The 16,103-nt window shown below is 30.1% G+C and overlaps 3 protein-coding genes across 3 annotated transcripts; 2 read left to right on the plus strand and 1 right to left on the minus strand.

Moving 5' to 3' along the window:
• The first annotated feature begins 1,321 nt into the window (after positions 1-1,321).
• On the plus strand, positions 1,322-6,109 carry LOC114396817 (aldose 1-epimerase-like). The gene is made up of 5 exons (XM_028358993.1): positions 1,322-1,667; positions 1,778-1,827; positions 4,596-4,719; positions 4,838-4,945; positions 5,216-6,109. The coding sequence occupies exons 1-5, from the start codon at positions 1,481-1,483 to the stop codon at positions 5,860-5,862; spliced, it is 1,116 nt and encodes a 371-aa protein (XP_028214794.1). The 5' UTR covers positions 1,322-1,480; the 3' UTR covers positions 5,863-6,109.
• A 1,288-nt stretch (positions 6,110-7,397) lies between these two features.
• On the plus strand, positions 7,398-10,443 carry LOC114395705 (probable leucine-rich repeat receptor-like protein kinase At1g35710). Its single transcript, XM_028357541.1, has 2 exons — positions 7,398-9,505; positions 9,894-10,443. The coding sequence occupies exons 1-2, from the start codon at positions 7,471-7,473 to the stop codon at positions 10,250-10,252; spliced, it is 2,394 nt and encodes a 797-aa protein (XP_028213342.1). The 5' UTR covers positions 7,398-7,470; the 3' UTR covers positions 10,253-10,443.
• Positions 10,444-12,560: 2,117 nt separating this feature from the next.
• LOC114395848 (O-acyltransferase WSD1-like) lies at positions 12,561-15,914 on the minus strand. Its single transcript, XM_028357715.1, has 5 exons — positions 15,656-15,914; positions 14,574-15,146; positions 13,623-13,976; positions 13,323-13,460; positions 12,561-13,012 (listed from the first exon to the last, which is right to left on the minus strand). The coding sequence occupies exons 1-5, from the start codon at positions 15,839-15,841 to the stop codon at positions 12,860-12,862; spliced, it is 1,404 nt and encodes a 467-aa protein (XP_028213516.1). The 5' UTR covers positions 15,842-15,914; the 3' UTR covers positions 12,561-12,859.
• Between the last annotated feature and the right edge of the window lie 189 nt (positions 15,915-16,103).

A 16,103-nucleotide genomic window follows, 5' to 3' on the forward strand; every position in this document is an offset into this window, starting at 1 on the left:
TAGAGACCAAATATTTATATTTTGAAGTAGAAGGATCAAAATGAAAAAAAAAATTATGATAGGAGGATCAAATATTTTAATTTTAAAATAAAAAGATTAAAATTATAGATTAAGTAAAATAAAAATTCAAAATTATATTTAAATCTTAATTTTATTAGGGATAAAAATCATAATTTTAAAAACTGGGCCAAATCAGCCAGTCAGATTGGGAACGTATGAGTTAATCGTGTTCGATCCAATTATCAGATCGGGCATGCCATCATTCTATTGTAATTCAGCCAAGTTTCTGGTTAGACCAACAAACCGTGGGTAACATGCACACATTTTTATTTTTATTTTAAAAAGAACATTATTAACTGTTGATGTGCCTTAATAGGATTCGAACCCTATTGCTTGAAGTCATAAAAAACAAGTCTTACCACTACAAGAACAAACAAAAATAATATAAAATTTGCTAAAGCACTGGTACTAAAAATAAATGTGTGCAGTGTATGTTAATAAATTCTTATAAAACATATCATAATTTTAACTTATAATTTAATTATATATAATATTAAAATTTATTTATCATGTGAATAAATTAAATTGGCTAAGTTAAATTGCACACATTATCAAGTTTTGTATGGGTTGGAGTTTAAACAAATAATTTTACCAACATTTTGAATCAAGTAAGTACTACTTAACAATTAACATATCCCAACCTATCTTATAAAGACCTCCAAACTCCATAAATTGAAAAGCCTAACACACGTGGCCAAGTTGTGTCATGCGATGATGAGAAATTTCCAAACATTTTTTTTTTATCTAAAAAAGCATTTGCCTTATTTTCTGATTTTATTTTCACGAATAACTCAAACAATATTTTACTTTCATTTCATTTTCCCTTCTTACTTTTTTTACAAAGCAAAAATAAACATGATACGTCGATGATAAATATATAAATCGAATATGAAAATTCCTCTAAAACCAACTTCAAGTAATTAGTCCAGTGAAGGAAAACAAAATTTCACACAAGTTTCAGCCTTTACTCATCTTTTGAAAGTGAGATAATGTAAGTTTTTCTAAAAATATATTTTGAATTGGAGACTTTTCTTGTATTAAACTAGGACATTATTGGTCTATATTGCTCTCCTATATTGTGTTTATAAAACAAGTAAAAAATACTAGTAAAACCTTGAACATATAAATTTGTAAACTTAGGGACTACATGAGGACAAACAAGTACTTCCCACGGGTCCACATAACGTGCTGAGTCCAGGTCGGCCCAACTTGGCCTAGTCAGAGTATCATATAAACAATGGCCTCAAGCCAGAAATAGTTAATTAATTGTGTGCTTTGTTACATTCTTACCCACTGCCTTTCATTATTCCCATTTACCCCTTCATTATTGTTTCCCCTCAATCAATCTCTATTCCTATCCCCTCATATAAATCATTATTTAGCTGGCTTTAGGACATAGCAAATTCCAGTGCAAGAAAAAATGACCAAGATCTTCTTTGTATTGCTGCTATGTCTAATCATAGCATCTTCTTCTGGGTTTGTGAATTGCTCTGATGTTGAGAAGGAGGAAAAGATTGGAATATTTGAGCTCAAGAAAGGTGACCTTTCTTTGAGGGTCACCAACTGGGGTGCTTCAATTTTGTCCCTGGTGATTCCTGATAAGAATGGTATATATGCTTCTTCAAAACTTCAAATTAATGTTGATTCTTCTTACCTTCAATTTTTGTTTTCCTTATGTAATTGACTTCTTACTTCTTTCACTGTGATTTGCTTTCAGGAAAGTTGGGTGATGTTGTTCTTGGATATGATTCTGTTAAGGATTACAGTGTGAGTCTACTCTCTAGTTCTTCCCCCAAACACTTTGTTGTTGCATGCATTTTTTGATTACTGTGTTGGCAGACTTTTCTACCTTCTGTGCTTTCTTTTCTTGTTCAACAACTTGGATTTATTCAAACATGTGATAGCTATTAATATTTAGGTTTCAAATAAACGAAAGGCTAAGATTTGGAGTATAGACTCCTAGTCATCACTTGCCTCGATATCCACTCAATATTATTATTATTATTATCATTATTTACTCCTAAAATATACGGTTTGATTAAATTTTATTAATGAGTGGCAATAAACTGCTGTTTTTATAATCAGAATTCATATCTGACGGACTATTTTGATATGGTTTTAACAAAAATGAATTTAACGACAAATATCTATCTATCTTTGTGGGGGGGAAGTGTTCATTTATTATTTATTTTTGTTTACTGATAGTCTCATTTTGTTAATTATTTAAGGCTATGTATATTTTTATATGTATGTGATAAGGATAGCTTTGACGTTTATGTCAGTTCATTGAAAAAAGGGTCCACATTTAAGTTAAACTTTGAAGGTTTCGTTTTATTTATAATTCTCAATCTCAATGTCCCTTTCATAGTTGTTTCCACTTTGACATTTCTTTTCATGATATATACTTGCTAGGCTACATATAAAAATCTATTGCTTTCTATTAACAAATACTTTATATTCTCTAAAATATTTGTTGTTTTAAGATTGCACATAAAAATTTTAAAAAATTACTCTTTTAAAAGTTTAGATGAATATAAATCCATTTAATTTTAATTTATTCAGGTTTTTTTTTTATGGCGGAACAATGATTAAGGTCTTCTTTTAAAATAGTAAAATTAAAATTAAAATTTTACATGAAACGATTATTTTTAAATGGATTTAGCTTCTCTTGTATATCTGTTATAATTTTATTTTTGCTTTTCTTTTCTTGGTGTTGCTTTTTCTTAAATATTTGATGCCTAGTAAAGATATTATTAAACATAAAAGGTTTTAAAAAATAATTTTCTTTTTCAATAATTTTTATACATTTAATTAAGAATTGAATAGTGATAAATATGTTTAAAGAACAAAAGTAATTATCATTTATATTTTACTATGAACAATGTATATGATATATATATATATATATATATATATATATATATATATATATAATTTTATATAATTAAACTTCATAATAAATAAATATCAATTACACTGTAATTACAATTTGTAATGAATAGATATATTTTAGTATATAATTTATATTTTAATTAGATTTATAATGAACAATTTAAATTTAAATTATGATGTAAGCATATTTTAATTATTGATAGTTCTTTTAAAAAAGTATTTGAAATTTAATTCGAAGATAAACATAGAAAATAATATAATAAAAGTGATAAACAATTAATAATATGAAGTTGCTCATAAAAATAAAAATAGTAATTTGAGATGATTGTGAAAGAATTTTTTAATTAATTACAAAAATGATGTGTAAAATCTACATTTAAATAGAGAAAATAAAGAATACAGATAATATATAATAGAGGAAATAGAAAAATAACGTCATTCTTTAAACTATATATTCTAATTATTTAATTATACTTTTACATTTTCTACTCTTTTGGTTGAAAAATTGATATTTGAGTAATTATTTTATAAATAATTTTGAAAAACAAAATAATAAAAAGACACTGAAACATATTCGAAGACTCCAAAGATCATTATTCTTTTGACAAATTGTAGAAAGGACTCGCTATACTAGTAGTAGGTGAAGTGCCCCTAATCGATAATGTAGGGAAACAGATGGGCATAAGTCACGTGATGGATGTGTGACCTTAAACATTTCAAAATAACATATCCAATCATTTGAGTTTGAGGTACTATTATTAAAAGTTACATGGTGGAAGTTGGACTTTGGAGGAAGGAATGCCTATTAATATTTATATGTGCGGAGTGTTTGTTTAATATATTTTTATTATTGATTAAGATTTATTATAAATCATAAAAATAAGTAAAATTTATTAAATCATCTAAAAATATTATAATTTTTAATATATTTTCATCAATAATAAAAAATATTCTAAAAGGTAAATTTATAACATTTTTCATTACATATAAACATAAATATTAGTGACATACCTATTTTATTATTAAAAAAGTCATAGAAAGAGGAGACATCTCTAAAATTATTAGATAAGACAAAAATGACACATGGGAATTGTCACCAAAGACTAGCCTAAAATAATATTGTATAGTCCAAATTACAAATAGTTGTATCCGATTACAGCTATTTCATTAATTCCTAGGCGCTTGAAGATTTCTTGGAGAGAGTACTGGCGAACCAAATGGAAAAAGTAATGCCAAGAAAGATTGAAAAAGGTTGGAGTTCACATCAAACCCATAATATTAGGTTGGGAGGTTTTAAAGCCTAATAACTATTTTAGGTTGTCCAAAAGAAAAAGAAAAAGAAAAAACCCTAATTACTTTTGGATCTTACTAAACATCTTTAAAATCTTCCAAAACATTTTTAATATGTTTGGAAAGAGGATTTTTTATTTAATTGGAAAAAAGGAAAAAGAAAAAAAAAGTTAAATTATAGAAATGAAAATTCATATTCTTTATTTTCATTTCAATTCAAATTTTTTTTTCGCTTCGTGCTACCAAACATAGGATTGGTATAGCACAAAGTTTGCCCATTTTGTTTGTATCTAACATCTCACATGTAGAGGATAAATTGTGACCATAGTTATTGCATGCCAAACTATTTGCAGAATGATACAACATATTTTGGAGCTACTGTTGGCCGGGTTGCTAACAGAATTGGAGGAGCTCAGTTTACTCTAAATGGAATCTATTACAAATTAGTTGCTAATGAAGGAAACAATACTCTTCATGGTATGCTTAGCCATAAATAAACACTTAGCTAAGAATTTTATACCATAGTTGATGTATCCATTTAGCACTACATCTCTGATATAATGTACTCATAGTCCTCTTCTTGACCTATAATTAGGTGGAGCCAGAGGATTTAGTGATGTTCTTTGGAAAGTGAAAAGATATCAAAAAGAAGGTCCAAGTCCCAGCATTACCTTCAGTTACCATAGTGCTGATGGTGAACAAGGTAAACAATTTCATTATTTCCATTGCTTCTAAAGTACACAACTCATTTTTTGGGGTAAATCAAGTAATCTTAGTTGTAAATGATAAAAATCAACCGATAATACTACGTGTACATGCATAACAAATCATGAATGTCTTGAAATATCAATAGTTGATTTGCTCAGTTTAAAGGAGTCAATTCCTTATACTTTGATACCTTCAATAATTTCTGACAAAGAAATAGAACTTATGACATGTATGTGACATTTTGTATGCTGCAATTGTGTTTCAGGATTCCCTGGTGATCTCCTAGTAACTGTGAGCTACATTCTAACGGGGAAAAATCAATTGGTTATACTTATGAAAGGAAAAGCCCTAAACAAGCCAACACCAGTGAATTTGGCAAACCATGCTTACTGGAACCTAGGAGGCCATAACAGTGGCAACATCCTGAATGAGGTGGTACAAATCTTTGGTTCCAAAATCACACCTGTGGACAACAAACTCATTCCAACAGGCAAATTTGCTTCTGTGAAAGGAACAGCTTATGATTTCCTTAAGCCGCAAACAGTTGGAAGCAGGATCAACCAATTGGCTGGAACCAAAGGTTATGACATCAACTATGTGATTGATGGTGAGAAGGGGCAAAAGATCAAGCTAGCAGCCATAGTGCAGGACAAGAAATCTGGGAGAGTGTTGGAGTTGTTCACAAATGCTCCTGGTTTGCAATTTTACACTGGTAACTATATCAAGGATTTGAAGGGAAAAGGTGGATATGTGTACAATGCTCATGCAGGACTATGTTTGGAGTCTCAAGCATTCCCTGATTCAGTGAATCATCCTAATTTCCCTTCAACAATTGTGACCCAAGAAAAGCCTTACAAGCATTATATGCTTTTTAAGTTTTCCACCAAAAATCCGTACATTAGTTCAAAGTGAGATAGGAGGAGTGAGCTTTCCCCCATTTTTAATATGCCACGGTAAGTCAGTGTAGCATTTATAGCTCTGGATTTCATCCAAACTTGGGCCCCCCTTAGAATGAATAATTAGAGTCCCATGGTTAGTCTAATAATTTGTGGCAGCTTCAGAACCTTCCAAGCTGTTTCTCTAAACATGTTTTGGTTTGGATTTGTTGCTTTTCATTGATATTTTGACTCTGCATGAGTGATGCAGAATTTTGTTTATACTACATTCTAATATTAAATTAGTCTTTAAAAAATATAATTTATTATTAAATTATTCCTTAAACATTATAAATTAATGAGAAAATGGTTTCACAAAGTTAACTTTAAGATAAATTTATTAGAATTTTTGTACATTCGCAAGATTAAATTTTAATTTTTCATCTTTTAGAAATTAATTTATTATTTTCTTACAAATTTAAGGACTAAAATGAATATATTTTTTTGGGGGGAATTTTTCCTAGCATTTATCTGGATTGATAAACACAAATATATACAGTCAATTTGACTATTAGGAGTCAAGAATATTATCTAATAGCATGTCTCTAGTCTGTACCGTTCAATTTGAGAATACGGAAACAAGTAGCATAATTTATCTCTCACATTTATGCAATATGTTTAGGGTTTAGTTAAGGGAAAAAATAATTATAAAAAGGAAATAAGAGTTGACTTTTTAAATTAAAAATTTAAAACTTTCATTTTCTTAATTTTTCTTCAATTTTAAATTTTTTGATTCCTCTATCAAATTTTTTTCTGCTACACCAAACAGATCGAGGAGGGTATGTGATACTTGTATTCGAGTTAGTTTATTCTAATCATAGTCTTTTTGTAAGTAAAGAAATGATTACTTTTTTTATAAAAAAAAAACTTAATTGTAAATTTGGTTCTGTTTTATCTTTGCTCACGAATTTGATATCCTATAATCTAATTTATCAGTTGAATCTTCTATTTTTTTTTTTTTTACATTGATCACACATTGTATTTTTATTGGAGATTCAACTTTGTGTACACCTAATCAATGTCGAATAAAAATTATGACACATAATAATTAATGTAAAAAATTAAATGTCAATCTCCAAATTTAAAATTAGAGACTAAAATTAAAGAAAAATAAGAGATTCAATTGATCAATTAAATTAAAATATAGCACCAGTTGATTTTCCTATAAAAAAGAGAAACCGTCAAAGTTGGAGGCCGACTTCTCGATAAAACAAGGAGCATTAAATAGCATGTGCACAGTATAGTTATTTGTATGGACTATCAATTATATATGAAGCATCATATCTCTTTTATTTTTAGTTACTAATGGGGTTGAATATAACAAAATGATTAATCTTCGACAACGATAAATTAAGATTTAAATTTTTGCTAGTAGAAATATTTATATTTAGTATCTCATCATGCCAGCCAGGAACATGATTGTCTGTCAAGAAAGAGACATGTGAAAAAAAAGTAGGATGCGTTGAAGGAGGTATTAGATATTAAAAAATACAAAACCTTCACCTTAATTCCTATTATAAATATTTGTCATATCAATCATTGTTAATGTATCTATAGATAATCATCTTCTTTTGTACTGGTTGTCATGGCTATGCCATTCCCCAATTATATGGTGGTAGGAGCTTGGTATATACTACTTGTTATCTCTTGGAATTGTTTCAGCATTTCAATTGCGTCAAATGCAGCTTCTAAATCTGAATCCTCACTGCTAGAAGCAGAAGCACATGTTCTTCTTGAAAGTGAGTGGTGGCCGAGTAATTACACTAACCATGTTTCAAGTCGGTGCCAGTGGGCAGGCATTACATGCAACAATGCTGGAAGTATCACAAACATTACTTTGCCTGATGAACTCCAATTGGGAAACAAGTTGTGGAGGTTCAACTTTTCTTGCTTCCAAAACCTTGTTCACCTCAACCTTGCTGCACTAGGAATCAGTGGGAGTATTCCATATGGATTTGGTACCCTTTCCAAACTCACTTATCTTGACTTATCCTTTAATGATATAATGGGAACTATACCATCAGACATTTGGAATCTAAGGAACTTAGTGACCCTAAACTTGGCTAGAAACAAGCTTAGTGGGCTTATCCCTCCAGAGTTAGGAAAGTTGAGGAATTTGATTGAATTGGATTTAAGTGATAATAGTTTTATTGGTCCAATACCTGTGGAGATTGGTCAATTGAACAATTTGAAACATCTGTCCCTCGGTGAGAACAAGTTGAATGGTTCCATACCTTTAGAAATAGGGAATTTGAACAACCTTCTGATTCTAGATCTTAATACTAACAGTCTCACCGAAGTGATACTTCAAGATTTGCATAATCTTACCAGTTTGACAGAACTAAACTTGTCCAATAATGAGATTTTTAACTTGATCCCGCAAAAGCTTTCCCAATTGACCCAACTGAAGTATCTGAATATTTCAAATAACAAATTTTTTGGTGAAATACCTGCTGACATTGGAAATTTGTCTAAAATCTTGGTTCTAGACATGTCTAGAAACATGTTGGCTGGAGAAATCCCAGCCAGTTTTTGTACTTGCTCTAAGCTGGAGAAGTTGATTTTGAGCCATAACAATATAAACGGAAGCATTCCCTCTCATATTGGTGACCTTGTTTCGCTTGCTTTAATTGATTTGAGTCATAACTCAATAAGTGGAGAAATACCTTATCAGCTTGGGAGTGTGAAATACACAAGGATCTTGGATCTCAGTTATAATGAACTAAATGGAACCATTCCCAGATCCCTTGTATCATTGGGGAGGCTAGACTTGTCTTACAATTCTCTAGAGGGTGAAATCCCAGTTGCTCTCCAAAAATCTTTTCCACCTAAAGCATTCACTGGCAATGACAATTTGTGTGGCGACATCGCCCACTTCGCTGCTTGTTATTATTCCTCTCCTCACAAGTCACTTATGAAAATTTTCCTTCCTCTCACTGCTTTGCTTGCTCTTCTGTGCACTGCATACGTGTTCCTCCGCTGGTGTAAGGCTGGGAATTGCATGTCTGTATCAAAAGAAACAAAGAATGGTGACATGTTTTCAATATGGAACTATGATGGTAAAATAGCATACAAAGACATAATTGAAGCAACAGAGGGTTTTGACATCAAATACTGCATAGGGGCTGGTGGTTATGGTAGTGTCTACAGAGCACAGCTACCTAGTGGCAGAGTAGTGGCCTTGAAGAAACTCCACAATTTAGGACCCGACGAACCAGCCATCCACAGGATTTTCAAGAATGAGGTAAGAATGTTGACAAAGATAAGGCATAGAAATATTGTGAAGCTCTATGGATTCTGCTTGCATAACAGATGCAAGTTTCTGGTTTTGGAGTACATGGAGAGGGGAAGCTTGTATTGCGTTCTCCGCAATGACATTGAAGCTGTGGAGTTGGATTGGACCAAGAGGGTCAACATTGTGAAAGGCATAGCACATAGCTTATCATACCTTCACCATGATTGTAAGCCAGCAATTATTCATAGAGATGTAACAACAAAAAATGTTCTCTTGAATTTAGAAATGAAGGCTTGTCTCTCGGACTTTGGCATAGCAAGACTTCTAAAATCCGGTTCCTTCAATCGAACAGTACTTGCAGGCACTTATGGATATATTGCACCAGGTAAGCTTTTGGTTATGTTATTTTTCTTTATCAATGAATGTTAATTGTTAGTTTGTTAGTTTTTTATCAGTAGGAGAGATCGAACCTGCATCATTTCCTTCCTTCCCTTCTATCCTAACCACCTAACCAACTTTATATCTCTCTTTTGGTTATGTTATGTGCCTGTAATAAGCAAAAATGATTTGTTTCCATGATTAATTATAATCATTAGCTTTCATAGTTACTATAGTCCTAATTATATGACCATTTTTTCAAGCTAATTATAAGATCAATCAGGAAAGCTAATGATTAGAACAAATCATTTTTTCTCATTAGCCTGCTACTTCAGCTTCCATTGTTTTCAAAATGGTGTGTTTTTCCTTATTTGGTTGGTCCACTTTTGATGCAGAACTTGCCTATAGTGATTGTGTGACTCAGAAATGTGATGTCTACAGCTTTGGAGTGGTTGCACTTGAAATTATCATGGGAAAACATCCTGGAGAGCTTGTTTCCTCATTAAGATCTGCATCCTCACAAGGAATTCTCTTCAAATATATATTAGACCCCAGATTAATATGCACCATCAATCAACAATCAACTCCGAGTTTAGCTCTTATAGCAACACTGGCTTTTGCATGTCTTCATTCTCAGCCAAGGCTTAGACCAACAATGCAAGTAGTGTGTGATAAACTTGTCACGGGAATGCCCCGATTAACCATACCATTTGAAGAAATTTCAATAAAGCAAATTGTAAATCAGGAATTCTAACTGATTTCTAGGACACATCATCCTCTGAACTTCACGAGGTAGTTTATATTTTATGTTTCCTTTGTACATTCTTAGTGTTTCTGGTTTGGTTGAGTGAAGGACTGTCCTGTCTCGAACCCTAGACCAACAATGGTACATTACATTCTTGGTGTTTGCACATGCTTATATTTATTACCAACCTTTTTTCCTTATATTACCACATAATATCCAAATACAAATTACAACTGAAAGAGAAGTTAATTATATTTATATTTCTGGTGTTTGAGTTAAATGTGCATAGTGGTAATAAAAAAAATTGCTTCGTTGTTTGCAATTTTTTTTGTAGTTTCTTGTTATTTTTTATATATTTAATATATTTGTGAATTTTTAAAATTTGTTATATATTTTTAATTAGGTTTAATTATTTACAATCATGTACAAAATGTTTGTAAAAGGAAAATTTTAATTATTTTTCATTTAAATTTGGATAAAAATTAATTTTATTTAAAATTGTAGAAACGTAAATTGAAAACAATAATGCTAATTTTAATCTTATGTTGCATTGTTTGTAATTTTCATTCTATTTGATGATAACTTAATTTGTATTTTATTTCAATGAAAAATCTGGGTTAAAACTAAATTTATTAACAACAATAATATAAACAAAAAGTATAAAAATTAAAAATAATAACGTAGCCTAAAATCCGATTTCTTAACTAAAAAAAACATGGGAAATCGGGATGGGACCATGAAAAGTGAATTATATCATTTAGGTAAATTAATAATTTGAAAGTTGTATTAACATTATTTAGGTTTTTTTATGGTATTATTGGCATCACAAAAGTCACTAGTTGCACCTAGATCATCCCCAATTTATCATCGTTGCCTTTGTTTCTATTACTTAAACTTGTGTAAGTCGTCAATGTAAAGTGTTATTTTATCTACATATACTCTCTCTATTTTATCCCCAATTCATATTATATTGCCATAACTTTATGAAACAATTAATAGTCCAACTCCTTTTATCAAATGTAGTATACATACTTCAATTTATTTACTTTTTATATAAAATTAATCATAATTACTATCATTATTTATGTAATTTTAAATAACACTATTATAAAAAAAAGTCTTTTAATGACGATTCTAGAAATACCTCAACAAAATTTAAGTGTAAAATTAATAAATGACCACTGCTCACCTAGACTTAAATATAATAGTAATGTTTAACTAAAATCTTATTATAACAAGTCAACTACATTATTATACAAACATTTTTTTCTATTTATTCATCTTTTTTTATTGTAATCTATAAATTCAAATACACACCAATCTTTTCCTTTGTTTCTTTTTATAATTATAATCAATGTTAGTCACTTTTTCCTTTGATAAAATATATATTCGTAAAGTAAAAATTAATAAAAATAAAATGTAATATAGTTTTAATATTAATAATATATATTTTAAAATTTATATGTTTTTGAAATTATGTTATTTTATATCTACTAATATATAAGTGAATAGCAGGTGATATCTTATTAGATTTGTTTAGATAATATCTTAATAGATTTTATTTAATTTGATTAGTTAAAAAAAAGATGAATTTCTCAAATTTTAAATTGATAAGATAATGTCGGACTTGATTTGATTATATTAGTTAAAAAGGATGATTTAATTTTTTGTTTTAAATTGATAGATTAGTTCAATTTCCAAGAAGACCACATATTAACATATAATTGGATTAGGTGATAGGAGATGATAAGACACATGCATCTAATCCTTAATAATATATCATTTTCATATACTTTATTGATTAAAAATATGTCAAATAAAAGAATATTCTTAATAGGTTAATGTCTTATATTTTATACTTAAAAGAGATGGAGAGATTTATTTCAAAATATATTTTATTTACGGTCAAAATTTAATATAGAAATTATTATTCTTTATTTTAAAATATATTATTAAATAATGTTACTTTAAAAAAATATTAACTAAAATAAGTATCTCTTTGTATAAAAAATTACCCATGGTCATCCTTAATCAAGAAAATATCTTAGCCTTTAATTAACAATGAAGAGTGATTTTGACAATTGAAGGTAAATAAAGCGCTATTAACAAAAGTTGAAAGACTAATTATACACAAACCACATATATAAATTATAAGAATTAAGCTTAATAGTGAGGTTTAAGTTAATTTTTTTAATATTATTATTAATTAATGTTGGAGACGAGGATAAGAAAACATTCGAGATTCAAGACAAGGAGTGGAGAGATGCCACGTAGGTTGGTAGGTGTCACTTCTTAATGTGATGAAGAAAAAAAGAAATAAATTACAAAAGACATTAAATTAAAAATATAATAACTCTTGTACATTATAGTTTGTGAAACAAACAAGAAACTTATGATTACAAACTGAGATAGACGGATGAGATTCTTCCGAACAGGAATCCCGAACAGATCCAAGATAAGGTGGGCCTTGTGAATTGATTTTTCCATATCACACATAAGACAAATATACTATAGACAAGCAATTAATTAAGGCGTTGATAAATAAATTCTCCATCCCTCTCTCTCTCTCTCTCTCTAATTTTCGTAATAAGCTGTTCCAATCATCCAAACCAAATACTAATGTTTGGTAATTTCCATAGCTGCTTGGAGAATTTTATCAAATGCACTTTGCATGCACGACTTCAATTTATGTTCGTCTATGAAGTCTTTTTCCGTTTTGAGGGTAACTCTAAGCACTCCCATATAGCTCATAATTGAAATGACTAGACTCTGCAAATACAATCAAATGATGTTTGAATACTGCTTATATATGTATCACTGCAACCAAGTCAAGAAACAAGTATAGATCTGTTGGGTTAAAAACTTTTTTCCTTAATTAAGCAAAATAAATTAGAAAGGCTTATTAAAATGTTCATTCCAATTTTTTCTATTAAATAAAATTATAATATTTTTTAAACCAAAAATAGAAGGGAAACAATTTAATTCTTCCACCTAATCTCACCCCACCCACTTCAATTCAGATTTTCTCATATTGAGTTGATTAATTGAAAAATGAAAGGGATTCAGAATACATGCATACCTCAGGTCCACCAGCCAATGTGAAATACAAGCCTTTCACAGGATGGTTAGCTAAAGCCATTTGTTGTATTGGCCCAACCAAGTTTGAAATCACTGCACTTGATTTTGTCAATGTGCCACGAATGCGTTTAGCCACTGCCTGCAACAGAAGCAACTAACTTAATTAACAATTGTAGCATTCTGATTGAAGTGCTTAATTATATTCTTCGTTACTTAAGAAGCACTCACAAATTATTGGTAGGAAAACATATAATTAACAACATTATGATCAAATACAATTGAACCAAAAATACAAATTTACCTCTTGTCCCCTCAATTTGCCTTCTATCTCCAGAAGTGTCCCGGTGAGTACAACTCCTAGAGATTGTTTCTTCCTCTTGATTATATTATGTGAGTCCCAAACAAATTCAAGAGGGTTTGAATTTCTGGTTTCATTTAATTTTGGTATTGGAACATGCAAGAAGGTAATTCTGTTCCCCCATGGACCCTTTGCTTTAGTATTGAGCATGTCATTGATTGATTGGTAACCTTCAATGTTTCTCGTATTCAGTAATACCAATGCTGTGGATTGTGCTGTCTTTGATTTGGAGTCCATATCTTGCATATATAATCGAGTCCCATAGAAGACAATTCCAGTGACCACATCATTTAAAGTCTGCAGTTATTTAATAGAATCATGCAAAGATTACAAAATAATCTGGTGTCAAAACCCAACAGGAAAAGTGTTTTCTGTTCATACAAGACATAAAATGAAAGCAAACAATGATCCAATGTCAATGATTTAAAGTTACTATAAATATATATGTCTTAAGTAGTGCTGAAAGAAAATTCATAAAAATGTAGTAGTGAGATGGTAACGTTGTTTAATTACATAATGGAAATGTATCATATTTTCCTAAGCTTTTAGGGACCAACAAATTTCAGAAGTTAAAGAGCTAATCACATCTTTAAATTTGCAAAATTAAGAATTAAATCTAATTGTATAAAAAATATAACACTTTGATTTACACCCACACTTCCTTGTAATTTAATTTTAGAGTTGGGTACGTAGTCGATTATAATGTATAGTATAACACACGACAACAGACAAATCAAGGTCCTACCAGTTTCTACCACCACAAGTTGAATAATTACGCCTAATTAATATCAAGGATATACTCTGACAAGTTGGTGATCCAATAAAGACTATATGCATTCTTTCTTACTATTAAAGTCAAAGACAATTTCAACAAACCAAAAATTGTTTTCATACCACTTCAAGCCTTGATTTGATTTCCCTGATATGGTCAATGGAGAATGTCATGCTTGATATAGAAATTGGTTGAAAGTCGGCTCCTTCGTCGCCAAACCTTATTGGCGTTTTATCATCAGTAATGATGCTACTCTTCAATACACTCCAACCAAAATCTGAGACAGTGTTGAAGGCAGAGGAACACATCCAAGAAATTTTTCTGCTAAAGCTTTTACTGGAAGTTTCTGGTTTAGATTGTTTGAGAGAAGGGAAGGACAATGGAAGAGAAGGGTTATCGGCTCGTTGTAGACAAGAAAGAAGTGCACCCATGAGAGAATAGCCATCTCCAAGTGCATGGTGAAGTTTAAATATTATAGTGCTGGATGCATCACTTGTACGGTGATTGATTATGTGAATATCCCATAATGGTCTGCTTTGTGGTAACTGCTCCATTGCTATGCTTGATAAATAATCTTGAAAATATTTGTCATAGGTTTCCACTGTTTTGCCTTCGGGGAATGTGGGGATCTTCACATGGTCCTTCAAGTTTACAGCAACTTGCTTCCATCGTTTCTCTCCATCTTTATCTTGAACCTGGTTTCAAATATATATTTGAACACTTAATATTGCAAGTCAAGATAAAATATATGAATGCCAGAAAAAAAATTATTAGATGATTCAGAATTATAATCTCAATTATTTTGGTATGACATATAATCAACTGTTATTAATTTTTAATATGTGTTACATAAAAATATTGACATGAAGCATATATAAGTAGTAGTTCACGACAATCTAATAATTTCTCAGATAAGAAATTGGATAAATTAAAGATCAAACTTGGTACTTAATGATGGATGATGATATTAAGTAAACAAAAATATGCAACAAAGACACAAAGCAAAAAATTAAAATGCAAAACTATATGTAAAGAAATTAATTAACTAATTATATAGCCTTGTGGAATTACAAATTGTGTTTTATCTTACACTGTCATCTTGTTATATAAATAATATTCTAATGTTCATAGACATCATAAGCATATAAAAATAAATTAAACAATATAACAAGCTAGGGAAACAAATTAAAGAGAGAGAGAGAACCATGATGGAGGAGAAGCGTGGATTGATGGGAAGGAAAACATCTTTGAGAAGAGCATATGTTTGCAAGTCATCAATTGGAACTTCGAATTCTAAAACTCCAATGATGTATATGCATAGCACAGAGCTGTTGAAGTATTGTCCCACAGGACTCACTGGTTCTGCTTGCTCCTCCTTTTGGTGTTCCATAGTGCTGTATACTTTTTTGTGAAGTTTCACGACTTGAGAATTAAGGGGGAAATGAAACCATATATATAGTACACAGAATGAGGGTGAGGACTAAAAGCAACCGATACAGACGTGCCAACTGGTTTTACTTTGATAGGAACGAAAGTGTTATAGCGCAAGAATGATTCAACTATATTTGAGAACAATAAATTTAGGTGCCATTAGATTAACAGGTATAAATTACATTTAAGCACTTCAATTATTAATCAATACCCTCCAAATA

The sequence above is a fragment of the Glycine soja genome, chromosome 18 (genome assembly GCF_004193775.1).
Source record: "Glycine soja cultivar W05 chromosome 18, ASM419377v2, whole genome shotgun sequence".
Classification (NCBI taxonomy): Eukaryota; Viridiplantae; Streptophyta; class Magnoliopsida; order Fabales; family Fabaceae; genus Glycine; species Glycine soja.